Source organism: Muntiacus reevesi, chromosome 5 (assembly GCF_963930625.1).
Source record: "Muntiacus reevesi chromosome 5, mMunRee1.1, whole genome shotgun sequence".
Taxonomy (NCBI): Eukaryota; Metazoa; Chordata; class Mammalia; order Artiodactyla; family Cervidae; genus Muntiacus; species Muntiacus reevesi.
The window spans coordinates 100,911,341-100,928,201 of record NC_089253.1 but is presented as its reverse complement, the minus strand read 5'-3'; the positions used below and the strand labels follow the sequence as shown (position 1 = coordinate 100,928,201).

Below are 16,861 nucleotides of genomic sequence, written 5' to 3'. Positions count from 1 at the left end.
TTGTCTGAGAAGCAAAAGACCTGTGCTCTGAAAACTATAAGATACTGATGAAAGAAATTGAAGACAACATAAATAGATTGAAAGATATATTGTGTTCTTGGATGGGAAGAATCAATATTGTTAAAATGACTCTACTCCCCAAGGCAATCTATAGATTCAATGCAATTCCTATCAAATGACCAATGACATTTTCCACAGAACTAGAAATAACAAATATTTAAAAATTTGTATGGAAACATAAAAGACCTCAAATAGCCAAAACAATCTGGAGAAAGAACAGAGCTGGAGAAATCATGCTCCCTGACTTCAAATTATACTACAGAGCTACAGTAACCAAAATAGTATGGTTTGTGTGTGCTGTGTGTATGCTCAGTTGCTCAGTCATTCCAACTCTTTGTGACCCAATGCACTATAGCAAGTCAGGCTCCTCTGTCCATGACATTCTCCAGGAAAGAAATTGGAGTAGGTTGCCATCTCCTTCTCCAGGGGATGTTCCTCATCCAGGGATTGAACCTGTATCTTCTCTGTCAGCAGGAAGATTCTTTACCACTGAGCCACCTGGGAAGCCCAGACAAAACAGTATGGCACTGGCACAAAACAGACACATAGGTCAATGGAACAGGACAGAAAGCCCGGAAACACACCCACACACTTATGTTCAATTAAGCTATAACTAAGGAGGCAAGAAAATTAGAGATACCAAGGGAACATTTCATGCAAAGATGGGCTCAATAAAGGACAGAAATGGTATGGACCTAACAGAAGCAGAAGATATTAAGAAGAGGTGGCAAGAATACACAGAATTGTACAAAAAAGATCTTCACGACCTAGATAATCACGATGGTATGATCACTCACCTAGAGCCAGACATCCTGGAATGTGAAGGCAAGTGGGCCTTAGGAAGCATCACTACGAACAAAGCTAGTGGAGGTGATGAAATTCCAGTTGAACTATTTCAGATCCTAAAAGATGATGCTGTGAAAGTGCTGCACTCAATATGCCAGCAAATTTGGAAAACTCAGCAGTGGCCACAGGAGAGGAAAAGTCAGTTTTCATTCCAATCCCTAAGAAAGGCAATGCCAAAGAATGCTCAAACTACTGCACAATTGCATTCATCTCACACGCTAGTAAAGTAATGCTCAAAATTCTCCAAGCCACACTTCAGTAATACATGAACCTTGAACTTCCAGATGTTCAAGCTGGTTTTAGAAAAGGCAGAGGAACCAGAGATCAAATTGCCAACATCCACTGGATCACCGAAAAAGCAAGAGAGTTTCAGAAAAATATCTATTTCTGCTTTATTGACTATGCCAAAGACTTTGACTATGTGGATCACAATAAACTGGAAAATTCTGAAAGAGATGGGAATACCAGACCACCTGACCTGCCTCTTGAGAAAACTGTATGCAGGTCAGGAAGCAACAGTTAGAACTGGACATGGAACAACAGACTGGTTCCAAATAGGAAAAGGAGTACGTCAAGGCTGTATATTGTCACCCTGCTTATTTAACTTATATGCAGAGTACATCATGAGAAATACTGGGCTCAATGAAGCACAAGTTGGAATCAAGATTCCTGGGATAAATATCAATAACCCCAGATATGCAGATGACACCACCCTTATGGCAGAAAGTGAAGAAGAACTAAAGAGCCTCTTGATGAAAGTGAAAGAGGAGAGTGAAAAAGCTGGCTTAAAGCTCAACATTCAGAAAACCAAGATCATGGCATCTGGTCCCATCACTTCATGGCAAATAGATGGGGAAACAGTGGCTGACTTTATTTTGGGGGGCTCCAAAATCCCTGCAGATGGTGATTGCAGCTGTGAAATTAAGGACGCTTACTCCTTGGAAGGAAAGTTATAACCAACCTAGACAGCATATTAAAAAGCAGAGACATTACTTTGTCAACAAAGGTCCGTCTAGTTAAGGCTATGGTTTTTCCAGTAGTCATGTGTGGATATGAGAGTTGGACTACGAAGAAAGCTGAGTGCAGCAGAATTGATGCTTTTGAACTGTGGTGTTGAAGACTCTTGAGAGTCCCTTGGACTGCAAGGAGATCCAACCAGTCCATCCTAAAGGAGATCAGTCCTGGTGTTCACTGGAAGGACTGATGTTGAAGCTAAAACTCCAATACTTTGGCCACTTGATGCAAAGAGCTGACTCATTGGAAAAGACCCTGATGCTGGGAAAGATTGAAGGCAGGAGGAGAAGGGGACGACAGAGGATGAGATGGTTGGCTGGCATCACCGATTCAGTGGACATGAGTTTGGGTAAACTCCATGAGTTGATGATGGACAAGGAGGCCTGGTGTGCTGTGGTTCATGGGGTTCAGAAAGAGTCAGACACGACTGAGCAACTGAACTGAACTGAAACTGAAGGAGGCAAGAATATACAATGGAGAAAAGACAGTCTCTTTAATAAGTTGTGCTGGAAAAAACTGGACAGCTACATAAAAGAATGAAATATGAACATTCTCTAACATCATATACAAAAGTAAACTCAAAACCAATTAGGAGGTAGGGATTCAAATACATGTAATATTATATATAAATGGAGAAGAAAATGGCAACCCACTCCAGTATTCTTGCCTGGAGAATCCCATGAACAGAAGAACCTGGGGTTCCATGGTCCATGGGGTTGCAGAGAGTCGGACATGACTGAAGTGACTAAGCATGCACTATATATAAAATAGATAACCAAAAAGGACCTGTTGTCCAGCACTATATTCAATATCTTATAATTTATAATGGAAGAGAATGTAAAAAGAACAATAATGATCACTTTGTTGTACATCTAAAACCAACACAACATTGTAAGTCAATGACATTCCAATAAAAATTAAAAAAATAAACACCCCCCAATAAAAGTTCTATGAATAATGCTATGAATTAAACTGGCAGCTTTTGAAAAAAATAGAAAAAAAAAACACCTTCAAAATGGATTAAAGACCTAAACATAAGACCACATAGTATGAAACTCCTAGAAGAAAATATCAATAGAACACTCTTTGACATAATCACAGCAATGTTTTTTTGGATCCATCTCCTATTAAAGGAAATAAAAGCAAAAATAAACACATGGGACCTAATTACACTTAAAAGCTTCCACACAGCAAAGGAGACCACCGACAAAACAAAAGAACAACCTACTGAATAGAAAAATATTTGCAGATGACACAACTGATAAGGGACTATACACACTGAAAAGTTCAGGAGTAAAGGAACATGATGTATGCAGCATACCCTCAAACTGCTGAAAGAAAAATATTCCTATAATAGAGACAAAATGATAAGGAAAGAGTGGCAAAATGTTAACAAGCGATGAATCTCAGTAAAGGGTATGTGAAAGTTCCTTCTCTTTCCTACAGCTTTTTATATGTTTATATTTTTTCTTTTGTTTTTCCAAACAAAATTTAAAAATTATTCTTTCCAATTTGATAGGTTAAGAAATGTTGTTTTAATGTATTTTTTCTAGTTATGTGTAATGGTATCTTTTCATGTTTATTTTACATTTAATACTTTTATACATTGCTTATTCATATCCTTTGCCTACTTTTCTGCTGTATTTTTAAAAAAATTATTTATTTATTTGGCTTCCCTGGGTTATGGCACACAGGATCTTCAATCTTCACTGTGTCATGTGGGATCTAGTTCCCTGACCAGGAATTGAAGCTGGGCCCTTGCATTGGGAGCTCAGAGTCTTAGCCACTGGACCACCAGGAAAGTCCCTGCTGTAATTTTTTTAATCATTTTTCTCATTCAATTTGTATGAGTCTTATAAGAATTAGTGTTTCTTCTGTCATGTATGCTCCAAATAAAATTTCAGAGTTTGGCATGATTTAATTTAGTTTAAGGTGCTTTTTGCTTGTTACTGTTGTTATGAACAGTAACATTTAATTTTTATGCAGTCAAATTTATCAGGCTTCTGAGTTATATCCTGCCTAGAAAGGCCATTTTTACCCTAAGCCTAGTAATGCTTTCTTCTAGTACTTTTAGAATTTAAATTTTTGGGTTTATTTATCCATTGAGCATTCTATCTGTTTAAAGAGTTTATTTTCCCCCCAAGTAACCAGTTTTACTAATGACATATATTAAACAGTTTTACCTTCCTCCACCGACTCGATCAAACCAGTCAATACTAAAGGAAATCAGTCCTGAATATTCATTGGAAGGACTGATGCTGAAGCTGAAGTTCCGATACTTTGGCCACCTGATGCAAAGAACTGACTCCTTGGAAAAGACCCTGATGCTGGGAAAGATTGAAGGCAGGAGGAGAAGGGGACAACAGAGGATGAGATGGCTGGATGGCATCACCGACTTGATGGACCTGAGTTTGAGCAAGCTCGAGGCATGATGCAGTCAGGGAAGCCTGGCATGCTGCAGTCCATGGGGTTGCAAAGTCGGACATGACTGAGCAACTGAACTGAACCACTGATTTGAAACATCTATTTTTGGATTCAAAGCTACACCAATTTGCTCTGTGTTTAGTTTCAAAATGTTTTCATATTTCTTAAAGACAGTGATTCTAATATTAAATTTTAGAAACTTCCTGGATGTTCTAGCATAAATAGTTTTCCCTTGGTATCTAAGGAAGATTGGTCCCAGGACTGTTCTCCACTCCACCTCCTCCATGTCTCCAGGATATCAAAATTCCTAGATGCTCAAGACTCATATAAAATGGCACAGTATTTACATGTCACTTACACACATCCTCCCATATACTTTAAGAACTCTAGATTATTTACAATACCTGCTGCTGCTGTTAAGTCACTTCAGTCATGTCCGACTCTGTGCGACTCCATAGACGGCAGCCCACCAGGCTCCCCCATCCCTGGGATTCTCCAGGCAAGAACACTGGAGTGGGTTGCCATTTCCGTCTCCAAATTATAATATCTAATACAATGTAAATGATATGTAAATAGTTGCCAGCACCTGACAAATTCAAATGTTACCTTTGGGAACTTTATTTTTTTTTTCATATTTTTGATCCATGGTTGGTTCAGTCTGTGAATGCAGAACCAGCAGACATGGAAGGCCAATTGTGTCTGTGTATGTATGTACATGTGTATGTGTATCCTCCTTCCTATACAGTCCCTGCCTTTGCATTTCATGAGGCCCATGCTGGTTTTTCTCCTCTTTCTATTCTAGTTATTCCCAGTTTTATTTGCCAATTGCTTTTTCACTAATCATCCTTCAATACTGGAAAAACTTGAGGGCTTTTCTCTCCTCCTACTAGGTGATCACATTGGCATTCATTTTTTTAATCTTGTTTATGGTGCTTTTTGTTACAAAAGCTTTAAATTTATATACAAACTTATCAGTCTTTTCTTTCATGGCTTCAGGGTTATATCCTGCCTAAAAAGGGCTAAGACACATTTTAATTATTATAACTTCATTACTATGTTGTTGTGTTGTTGTGCTTAGTCACTCAATCTTGTCTGACTCTTGTGACCCCATAGATTGTAGCCTGCTAGGCTCCTCTGTCCATGGGATTCTTCAGGCAAGAATAATGGAGTGGGTTGCCATTTCCTTCTCCAGGGGATCTTCCCAACCCAGGAATCGAACCCAGATCTCTTGCATTGCAGGCATTACTATGTTGATAACTACTAAATTTTAATCTCAGCCTAACCTCTTTTCCGACTTATATAAACAATGACTTGCTCAATATCTCTATGTAAATATTTCACGTGTCTCAAACTGAATATATCTAAAATGGAACCCATGGTTTTTCCTCCTCAAGCTGTTCCCCTCTCCACTACATCTGTAGTACAGACTCCCAGAAATGGGATTGCCAAGACAAAGAGCATGAGCAAAATGTGTGTAATTTTGATATACTGCCCAATTTCCTTTCAGAGGGGTTATATCAGTTTATACTTATGCTAGCAATTAGCTACCCACTCCAGTACTCTTGCCTGGAAAAGCCCACAGATGGAGGAGCCTGGTAGGCTGCAGTCCATTAGGGTCGCAAAGAGTCGGACACGACTGAGAGACTTCCCTTTCACTTTTCACTTTCATGCATTGGAGAAGGAAGTGGCAACCCACTCCAGTGTTCTGGCCTGGAGAATCCCAGGGACGAGGGAGCCTGGTGGGCTTCTGTCTATTGGGTCGCACAGAGTTGGACACGACTGAAGTGACTTAGCAGCAGCAGCAGCAGCAATTAGCTATTTCTCCATGTTCTTGTTAACAGGGTGTGTAACCAAACTTCTGAATATTTGTAATCTGGTAGATTACAGATTTGTAATCTGATAGATAAAAAATAGTACTTTGGTGTAATTTTTATTCATGTTTCAGTTATCATGAACAAAGCTGAGCAGATTTTCATTATGTTTAAAGGCAATCTGAACTTCTTGTTTACTACCCATTTTTAGGTCATTGGCCTAGGTTATTGACCAATGAGTTCTTGAGATATCATCTGTAATATGAGTTGCAAATGTTTTCCCTTACTTTGTCTTTAATTTTTTGTCTCATTATTGTTTTAGCATGCAAAATTTTTAAATATTTATATAGTCAAATCTATCAATATTTTCTTCTATGCTTTCTGGGTTAGTCAATTAGAAAGGCCTCTTCAAGATTATAAAGGAATTGTTTTGTGTCATCTTCTACTATTTTCATGGTTTCACTTTGTATTTTTTAAATCTTGGATCCATTCACTGGACATTATCCTGTTGCACAGAAGAGTGATACTAAAGAATAAAATGTACATGCCATTCCTTTGCTTAAAATCCTTTAATGGTTTTCTATTGGTCTTAAGATCAAATTCCAAATTCTTAACATGGTCTATTAACTCCAATGTGATCTGGCCCTGTTTCTTCTATAAAATCATTATGTAACATTCTTTATTGCTCTTTGGATCTCATTGGGTTTCTTTTAGTTCCTCAAACTTATTATGCTTTTTCATGTCTCAGAATCTTGGATGAACTGTTCCAGAACCAAAGTTAAATCTCTCTGTAATACATTGTTAAATTATCCAGGGCTTCTTTGTAGCACCCATTAACTCTAATTAATTATTTATGTAATTATGAATTCAGTAGCTGTTTTCTGTGCCAGATTATAATTCTCCACTAGAACAGACGCTCTAGGCATCTTGTTCACTACTGTAGCTTCTGTTCCCAAGCACAGTGATGGAAATATAGTAGTTTCACAGATATTTATTAAATGAGTGAACAAATGAAAAATAACAGGTTTAATAAGTTCTTTGATGACATATAATTTCATTTTTATGATTATTAGCTCACCAAATAATCTGATATACTATACTGGCCTAACAAATACATTGTGAATGCATTCAAACCACCAAGTACAACTCACCTCTTGAAAATTATGTTGAGTGAACTTGTCTGCTATCCTTAGCAACTCACGACATGAATGTGTGTCAGCAAAAGCCCGAATGCCCAGGCAGTTAGAAGGATCTAATTGTCTCTTCAAGAATTCACAACAGGCTTCTTGTATTTCTGCCAGCTGGAGGAGGCAAGCAGCTGGCAGAAGGGTCTGAACATTGCCCTCTTCCACAGTTATCTGGGAGGTATATGCAAAGTCTATCAGTAGTTCCATAGCCCTCTCATCTATGTCTCGGATCACTACTTCTGTCTGACGGCTCTCTGCCAATTCTCCTGTAAACATAGCTCGGAAGTAGGGACTACAGGCTGACAAAATGACTCGATGGGCATATATCTTCTTAGCTCCCACAACTAGCACAACATCGCATAGCTCCCGGTGTTTTCTCAGAAGGTTAATCACTTCCAAGGTTTGTCGAGGGTGCTTGTCTGAGATATAGGGCATGCGGGCAGGTTGGGGAACCCCTTCTGGCAATTTGTTGGGGTCTCCAAGGGTGCAGCGGCTTGTTACATCCATTCCAGTCTCTCCTGGCCGAATGTTGGTACACCTACAGGAATGGGGTAGGAGAGAGAAAAGAAGACGGTAATATTTTTAGAAGCTCGCTCCAGCATTTCATTTGTATGTCATATGTAGAGATTCAGGTGTTAATTTATTAAGTAAATGCCACAAACAAATTATTGACAAATAATTAGAACTAAAATTTTTGGATTTTCATAACCATCACACTGTATCAACATGGAGAAAAAAAGAGAATCTGTGCCCTCAGTTAAGATGGTAACTATGTTTTGGACAAATATTTACTATTTTTTATAGTTTACAAAGCATTTAGCTACAAAGGAAAATTCAAAGGAATATAAACAGACAATCAGGAAACCTAATTATCTAGAACAAGGAGATATACATGAATAGCCAGAAAGAGGGTAACCAGGATAAAAAATGTGATTCAGAAAGGCAAAATCTATGAAATATTTGTTTATACTGGAACATATACCTGACTGGCATAAGCTCTCAGTTATTACAAGGGTATGTATTTGTGTGTGTGTGTGTGTGTGTGTGTTTGTGAAGTGGGAATAGTACATTGGGCTTTTCCAGAGTTTAGGTGAAACATGCAGCACACATGCTTCAGATCACTATACTTCTGTTTCTGATTCTATACTTGCCAGCAGTCTTCTGATGTACAATTCTTATTTAAAAGGGAGGTAGGTGACTCCAGTGTCCCGATCACTGGGTTTTAGGTCAGCCTAAAGTCAGTCTCAGAAACTTATCTATGACTGTACTGAGACAGTTTAATACCTGGTCCACAAGGGACAGTATTAGTTTACTACCTCTAAAACTGTAGCCCCAACAAGACCTACAATATAATAAGGAGCATTGAGAGAATCCCCTGGAAAGGAGAGGAGACTCTAAAAGAACATTTTAGGAAGAAGAAACTACATTCAGTTCTTTGCAATCTGTTTTTCCAAAGCACTTATAAATTTAATCTGTGCTTGGCCTCAGCCTACAGGTAAATGTATTCTACAGTACAAGCTATTCATAATACCTGACATCTGGTAGAAACAGCACTATTTATGCCTGACAATTTAAAACTGAAACTGAAGGCTGAGCAGTTAAAAAATAATTTTTACCACCCACATAACAACCAAAAGAGCCTTTAGCCACAGTACTTTATTGGTGTCATTTGTAGTAGATGCTGAAAGAATAAATCATGAGGTTAACAGTGATGCACTCCAGCTTTAAAAAAGAACTACCATTAAAGACAAGACCAATTCAAAAATTCCCATTTTAACACTGACATTGTATGTTGAAATTAAAGAGTTTTTGTTGCAATCTTAATTATGTACACAAAGATGGTACTGTTGAACTCAGATATAAACAATTTTTATTTCACCCAAGTAAAACATGGAAGCTAATTTCTACATATCTACTTAAGTTCTCTTTTCTATGCTCTCTAAACACATTCCTGAGAATTACATTTAATCTCATGGTTTCCATTGCCCGTATGTAAATGACTAAAGGATTCTTAACTCGTACCTGGGCAAGTTCTGAATTCAGACCCATATGGATGTCCCCAAATCACTCAAACTCAATATATCTAAAATACTAAAACTGATTCCTTGACTCCTTGACTACTTTCACCCAAGTACATGTCTCTCCTCTAGTCTTCCCAGATCAATTAAAGATAATTTCATTGTTCTAGTTGCTCAGATCAAACATTTTGGAGCCCTTTTCCTTCCACATATCCTCAAATGCAAGCCATCAGCCAATTCTGACATCCAAATATCTAGAATCCAACTATTTCTCTTCATTTTCCACTAGTCTCATCCTAATTCCTGATCCCTGGGTTGGAAAGATCCTCTGGAGAAGGAAACAGCAACATACTGTAGTATTCTTGCCTGGGAAATCCCATAGACAGAGGAGCCTGGTGGGGCTACAGTCCATGGGGTTGCAAAAAGCCGGACACAAATGAGCAACTGAATACACACCCTAATTCAGGTTATCTTTACACTTCTTTATATGATAATAGCTGCCTAAGTGATCTGCCTGCTTTCACCTTTGCTGATTTATATTCTCTTCCCTAAACAATCAAAATAATCCTTTAGAAAATTCATATTATACCATTTCTCTGCTCAAAATCTTTTAAACACTCAGTAAAAAACAAAGCCTGTAGAGCTTACGAACTTCTGTAAGTCCTCCCCAAGATAACTCTTTTTTTTTTTTCCCCCCAAGCTAACTCTGAATTCATCTTCCACTCTCCCCTTGCTCATGGTTCTCTAGTCACACACACTTCCTTGCTGCTTCTGGGACATGCCAAGGCCTTTCTTGCTTCAGAGCCTTAATCCTTCCTCCTGAAAGGTTCCTCCCCAAATAGAGCTCATTCCTTTCTTTCTTTCAGATCTCTGTCCACATGACAACTTATCAGACCACCTTACATGAGAAAGCATCTCTTACTTCTACTACCCTGTACCCTTTACTGTGCTCAATTTTTCTTCTTAAATAATTTTTCCTGATAAAATGTATTGGCTTTCTCTCCCAAACAGAACATAAGCTCCATGAAAACAAAGCCTTTGTTCTCTTTTGCTCAATGCTATACCTCAACACCTGGATTTAGTGCTCATTAAATAGTTGTCAAATGAATTCAACTTTTCTTCCTGCCAAAATAAACTATACCCTCCAAACTTTCTTCTCTAGTTCTCTTGAAAGAATGTATAGTCTGTAGCCAGGCAAACATAGACTCAAACTTTAGTTCCATCATTTACACGGTATAATCTTGGGCAAATTGTTTAACTTCTCTGATCCTCAAGTTCATCCTTTGTAATGTGGGAATAATTACACTTACCTCACAAGGAAAGTGACAGTGTTGGGATTTGTCTAAATGTATTAATAGGTACTCTGACTTCAAAGTCAGTGCTTTATCCTGAACTGTTTTGGTCAATTGGATGGAGCATTTGAAATGGAAATGATCTTGGCAATCTGGTTTACATGACTGTTCTTAGAGGGGAGAAAAAGCAAGCATGCTGTCACATGCAGCATCCACATGCTAGAGTACGCTGCTCTTTTAGGAGGAAGAACAGGGATCACCAAGACTGTAAGAGGTACCTCACTGTAAATCCTCTGAGAAGTTATATTTAATTCTAGAAGTTATAATTAATTCTATACATTGTTATTTCTTCCGTGGTTCTGCTATTTGTTTTTGTAAATGTTTACTTAAAAAAAAAAAACCAAACTGCTCAGCCCGCATCCTGCATCATTCTCATCACCTCCAAAAACTTCTACTGGCAAAAGTGCTCCCCGGCCTCAACACTTGCCATACATACCTGTATGCTTTTCTGGGCAACTCTGAAGGGAAATTATAATAAGCATCCTAGAAATAGATTGCATTCACACCTTGTCACATCTATAGTCATACCTTTGTTTGGATTCTGATGGATTAAGTATTCTAATGATTTGAGGGGTGGGGTGATAAACTGAAGTGTGAACTGCTCCCCAAAAGAGGAAAGTGCCCTAGGAAAGCTTTTTTTAAAACCGTTTTTTAAAAATTGAAGTATAGTTAATTTACAATGTTGTGTTAGTTTCAGGTATAGAGCAAAGTGGGCTTCCCTGGTGGCTGAGACAGGAGACCCAGGTTTCGATCCCTGGGTTGGGAAGATCCCCTGGAGAAGGAAATGGCAACCCGCTCCAGTATTCCTGACTGGAGGATCACATGGACAGAGGAGCCTGGTGGGCCACAGTCCATGGGCTCGCAGAGAGTCATACGGGACTGAGCGGCTAATACACACAGCGAGGTGATTCAGCTGTACATACACACTCACGTATATGTATTTGTAGATTTATGTACCTGTATGTTCTTTTTCAGATTATTTTCCATTATAGTTTGTTATAAGATAGTGAATATATTTCCCTGTGCTATACAGTAGGTCCTTGTTGCTTATTTTAAATATAGTTAAGTGTATATGTTTATCTTAAACTTCTAATTTGTACCCCCCCCCCTCCGCAGTTATCCCCTTTGGTAATCATAAATTTGTTTTCTATGTCTGTGAGTCAATTTCTCTTTTATAAATAAATTCATATGTATCTTTTTTTTTTTTTATTAGGAAAGCTTTTAATTAAAGGTTTGGGGGAGCAAGCCTGACTGTCCAAGTGAAAATTCATCTAGAGAAACCAGAGGATCTCAAACTATTTAATTTCTCAATCTGTGGATTTCTATCCCAATAGTGAATGAAGGATATTACAATAAATATATGTATAATATATTAAATAAAGAAATTGAACTCAAATAGTATTTTTATTAACTTAATTTGCAAGACTAATCTACATGTGTCTTAAGGTTGAAGAAGCTAAGTGGAAGGATTTTTCTGGATTCTATTCACAGTTAACAAACTATGGAGACCAAATAGAGCTTTTGCCTTCTCCCACAAAAGGACTGCCAATTCTAGGAAATAGTTAAGTCTTTCTAAAACCACAAGGGTATAAAATCTGCCAAGAAGTTTAGCAGACTTTGTATTCACTAAACACTTATGAAAAGTAGAACTTCAAGATAAAGTCTGCAAATGGCATATTTACCATCAACTCCCTCAAACCTTAACATAACCTTAGTTTGTTCTTTACCAGCCATGTCCTTCAAGGGAAGCTGATCATGTACCCAGCTATAAGGATGAAGCTCGAATTCTCTTGCAATTTTAGGTTAGGAAGAAGCTAATATTGAAGAGGTTACACTGGAGACACAGAGAAAATCTGGGTCCCAGATGGTGCTATCAAGCGATGCACTGACCAGCCCTGGCCTTCTTGTTATGTAAACAAAAGACTGCTATATTGATTAAGCCAGTTTGAGTCAAGAAACTGTTAATTCCAACCCCAAACTTTCTGATACCAAAAACAAGTACTTAAAAATGTGAAATTAGCCACATATTCTAAATTAACTAACCAACTTGAATACAGAAAATAACCCTTGCTTTGACTGGCCAACTACTTCTGTATATTATAGAGACTCTTGCTCCATTATTATCTGATTTTCTAAAAATGGTATTCCTAAATTTAGAAGTATGGTTTGAATTTGTATCTTTTCTTTCAAATGAAGTATGAAACCAAATGCTGGAAGAAGACTAGATACTCTTTCTTCACAGTGGCTGGCCCAATTCCTATTGGGCTGTTACATTAAGTTTTAAAATACTAGTTCTCTAACACTAGTTATGTGAGGGTGCTTGGTAAAAACACAGATTCTTAAGAGGGGGCTAGTGAATCAAAATCTCTGAGGGTATGGCTCCACAGTCTGCATTTAGCAAGTGGTTATTTTAACACAAATTAAAGTTTGATTAATAATTGGCTAATGAATTTGACTAATAAATACAATTTCTTAGTGGAAGCTGTCAGTTTTTACAAAAAGAATGTTGACCTAAGATGAAAGGAAAAAACAATGTGAAAAAAGTAATGATTCAAAATGCAGCTATAAAGAGAAAAAAATGTAACAGCAAAGTCACTGTCAAACATATAAAATAAAACAATAAGGATTCGAATTTACCAAAATGTCAATAAATCTAAAAAATTCTTAAACAGGCATCAGACATTATATACAAAATCATTTTAAGAAATAATTCCTACACTTGAATTTCTATATATAAGGGGAACAAAAAAGCTGTTATAAATTTTTTTCAATTATTCTTTCACATTCTGTGGGAATGGGCAACATTTACTTCAGAGACAGATGGTGCTTTTAAAAAAACATCTGTTTAGGCCTTTTAATTATAAAATGCAAGGGGACAGCCCCTTGGAATGATCATTTGATATCCTTCATTTGCAGTACTTTTTGGTTTCTTATGTTTTGAAATTTAAATTGAATTTGAATATCATTAGGAGGGCTTGGAATCTTAGTTCACACAGTCCCCACCACTCTCTGTCTTACATGAAGTTATGCCATGCACTTATACGAACTATCTAAAAGATATATGAGGACTTTGTTTTTTAGTCTGTTTTTTATTCTTGCCAGGAAAATCCCATGGACAGAGGAGCCTGGAAGGCTACAGTCCATGGAGTCACAAAGAGTCAGACATGACTGAAGCGACTGAGCACACAGCACTATAGGAATCAAGATTGAAACAAAGAGACCCAAACTACTCAGTATAATAAAGTAATGGTAATTTCAAAGGGAGAAAGTTTTAGGGGGAGAAAGAGAGAATTAAAACAGAAAGAACTGACATACGACCCAGCAATCCCACTGCTGGGCATACACACTGAGGAAACCAGATATGAAACATGTGTACCCCAATGTTCATCGCAGCACTGTTTATAATAGCCAGGACATGGAAGCAACCTAGATGTCCATCAGCAGACGAATGGACAAGGAAGCTGTGGTACATATACACAATGGAGTATTACTCAGCTATTAAAAAGAATGCATTTGAATCAGTTCTAATGAGGAGGAAGAAACTGGAGCCTATTATACAGAGTGAAGTAAGTCAGAAAGAAAAACACCAATACAGTATATTAATGCATATATATGGAATTTAGAAAGATGGTAATGATGACCCTATATGCGAGACAGCAAAAGAGACACAGATATAAAGAACAGACTTTTGGACTCTGTGGGAGAAAGCAAGGGTGGGATGATTTGAAAGAATAGTGTTGAAACATGTATATTATCTTATGTGAAACAGATCGCTAGTCCAGGTTTGATGCATGACACAGGGTTCTCAGGGCTGGTGCACTGGGATGACCCTGAGGGATGGGATGGGGAGGGAGGTGGGAGGGGTTTCAGGATGGGGGACACGTGTACACCCATGGCTGATTCATGTCAATGTATGGCAAAAACCACTACAATATCGTAAAGTAATTAGCCCCCAATTAAAATAAATAAATTAATTAAAAAAACAGAAAGCAAAAGAAATGAAGACTGGTTAAAAATAGTGGCAGGTTGTGATTGAAGGCCAGAAACAGCCAGTGAAAAAATGTTGAATAGCTAAGAACTTTTATGGCTTCTCTCATTATTCCTAAACTTTCAGTAAAACTCTGATGTATTTGATGGCAGTGCTCAATGAAGGCAAAGAAAGCAACAGTGAGTATGCAGTATTTCTAGAAAGCAGCTTGGCTGTGAAAAGAGACATAAAGTTTTACGTCTACTTAAAGAGAGTGATAGCAGGAAAATGATTATATATTGATGCAATGAAGCAGAAGGAGGGAGAAGTTTTAAAATATATGTAAAGAGGGAGAGAATAAATGATGGAGCAAAATTCTTGAACAGTGGAATATAAAGAAATACAGAAGGATGGATCATAGATAAAAGGAAGAAGGCCTCCCCATAAGAGATCAGAGAAAGGAGTGGGAGGAAATATAGTGCAGAAATGGATAGATATATTTGGGTAAGGAGGTGTCAGAAGCTGGAGGAAGTTCATACCTGATGGCCTCTATTTTTTTAGTGAAGTAGGAGTTGAGGGAACAGATCACTTACTGCTACTGAAAGGAGTGCTAAGAGGGTCATGAGAAGAATGGGTAAGGATGTGAAATAGCTACTGTGGGGAATGAGTAAGCGTTGATTTTGGATAACACTGTTGGCTCAATGATATTAAAGATTCTGACTACAGTAGCATGACTTCCCTGTGGCTGGTTTTATCCAGCAACAATCTACAGCCCAAATTAGAGAATATAAATGCCTGCATTAATCTAGAATTTAAAAATGCCATGGACATACTCAAGAGTTGAGTGAGTAGCAGCCAGAAAGTGGTTGAAGTTGTTGTAGGAGTAAACTGTGTAAAAACATAAGAGACAAAAGCCATGTTGATTATGACTAGGTCAAAGAACAGATGGAGTGAGCATTCAAGAGGTTACAGTCAGAAAACAAGTTATTAGGACTTAACGATTTCAGAGAGAGGCTTTCTGAGTGTGAGTAGGAATGAATTTTTAAAGTGAGTGAAGGTGAAATTCCCAAGAATCTTTAGGAGGTTAAGGAAATACAGGCTAGCTAAATGTATGAATACAAAAATATGAATATAATATCCCATGAATATAAAAATCTCCTTAAATGATAGAAGAATCAAGTAATGTGCATGTAGAAAACATAAACCAAAGAACAAGTAAAATATTTTAAATATTCTTCATTTTTACTAAAGGAATATTACAGTTTTAGTACCTCTCCTATACCACTTCCCAGGTAGCACTACTGGTAATGAATCTGCCTGCCAATGCAGGAGACACAAGAGACATAGGTTCAATCCCTGTGAGGGATGATCACCTGGAGAAGGGAGGAAATGGCAACCAGCTCCAGCATTCTTCCCTGGAAAATTCAATTGGTAGAGGGTCTGGTGGGCTATTGTCCATAGGGCCACAGAGTTGGGCAAGCGACTAAACAAAAAGTACATTCAAAAAAAGCCTTTCCACATACCCAAAATGTGTGAGTCAACTTAAATTGCAAAGCTATCATGGCACTTCTTCCTCAGATCTACTTCAAAAGTAAGTCTTAATTGAGGAAAGAGTCATTTTCTATAAGTGGCTATGATAATCTGAAATCAAGCACAATAAAAGGTTTTAAAAAACAATCTTCCAGGGCATTTATAATCAAGTTTTATCTCTTAGTCCAAAGACCTGCAGACTCTTTCTTTAGCTTGGAATTGTGCTCCCTATCTACTAAACAAGCATCTCTCCTTTTATACTTCAAAAATTTGTCTTAATTTGGACACAGACTACCTCTCTTGGGACTTCCCCAGTGACTCAAATGGTAAAGAATTTGCTTGCAATGCAGGAGACCTGGGTTCAATCCCTGGATCAGGAAGATCCCTTGGAGAAGGGAATGGCAACCCAGTCCAGTATTCTTGCCTGGAGAATTCTATGGACAGAGGAGCCTGATGGGCTACAGTCAATGGGGTCGCAAAGAGTTGGACTGACTGAGTGACTAATGCTGCCTGCTCTTAAAAGATTCAGCTGAGGTGACCTTCATTTAAAGTCCTAAGCACACCTGGATAGGGAGAGCTAGAGATTTGTGCACACAAATCCTTAAAACAGAAATAACATCTCAAGGCTCCAGTGCTGCTTATTAGAAAAGCA

The 16,861-nt window shown here is 37.8% G+C and overlaps 1 protein-coding gene across 6 annotated transcripts in view; it reads right to left on the bottom strand.

Moving 5' to 3' along the window:
- The window catches only part of KLHL20 (kelch like family member 20), a 57,566-nt gene that overhangs the window by 34,015 nt on the left and 6,690 nt on the right, over positions 1–16,861 (bottom strand). For all 6 annotated transcript variants that reach the window (XM_065936067.1, XM_065936064.1, XM_065936065.1 and 3 more), the window contains one exon: positions 7,307–7,880. In XM_065936067.1, coding sequence (XP_065792139.1) covers positions 7,307–7,880 — 574 coding nt within the window. The remainder of the gene's footprint in view (positions 1–7,306; positions 7,881–16,861) is intronic.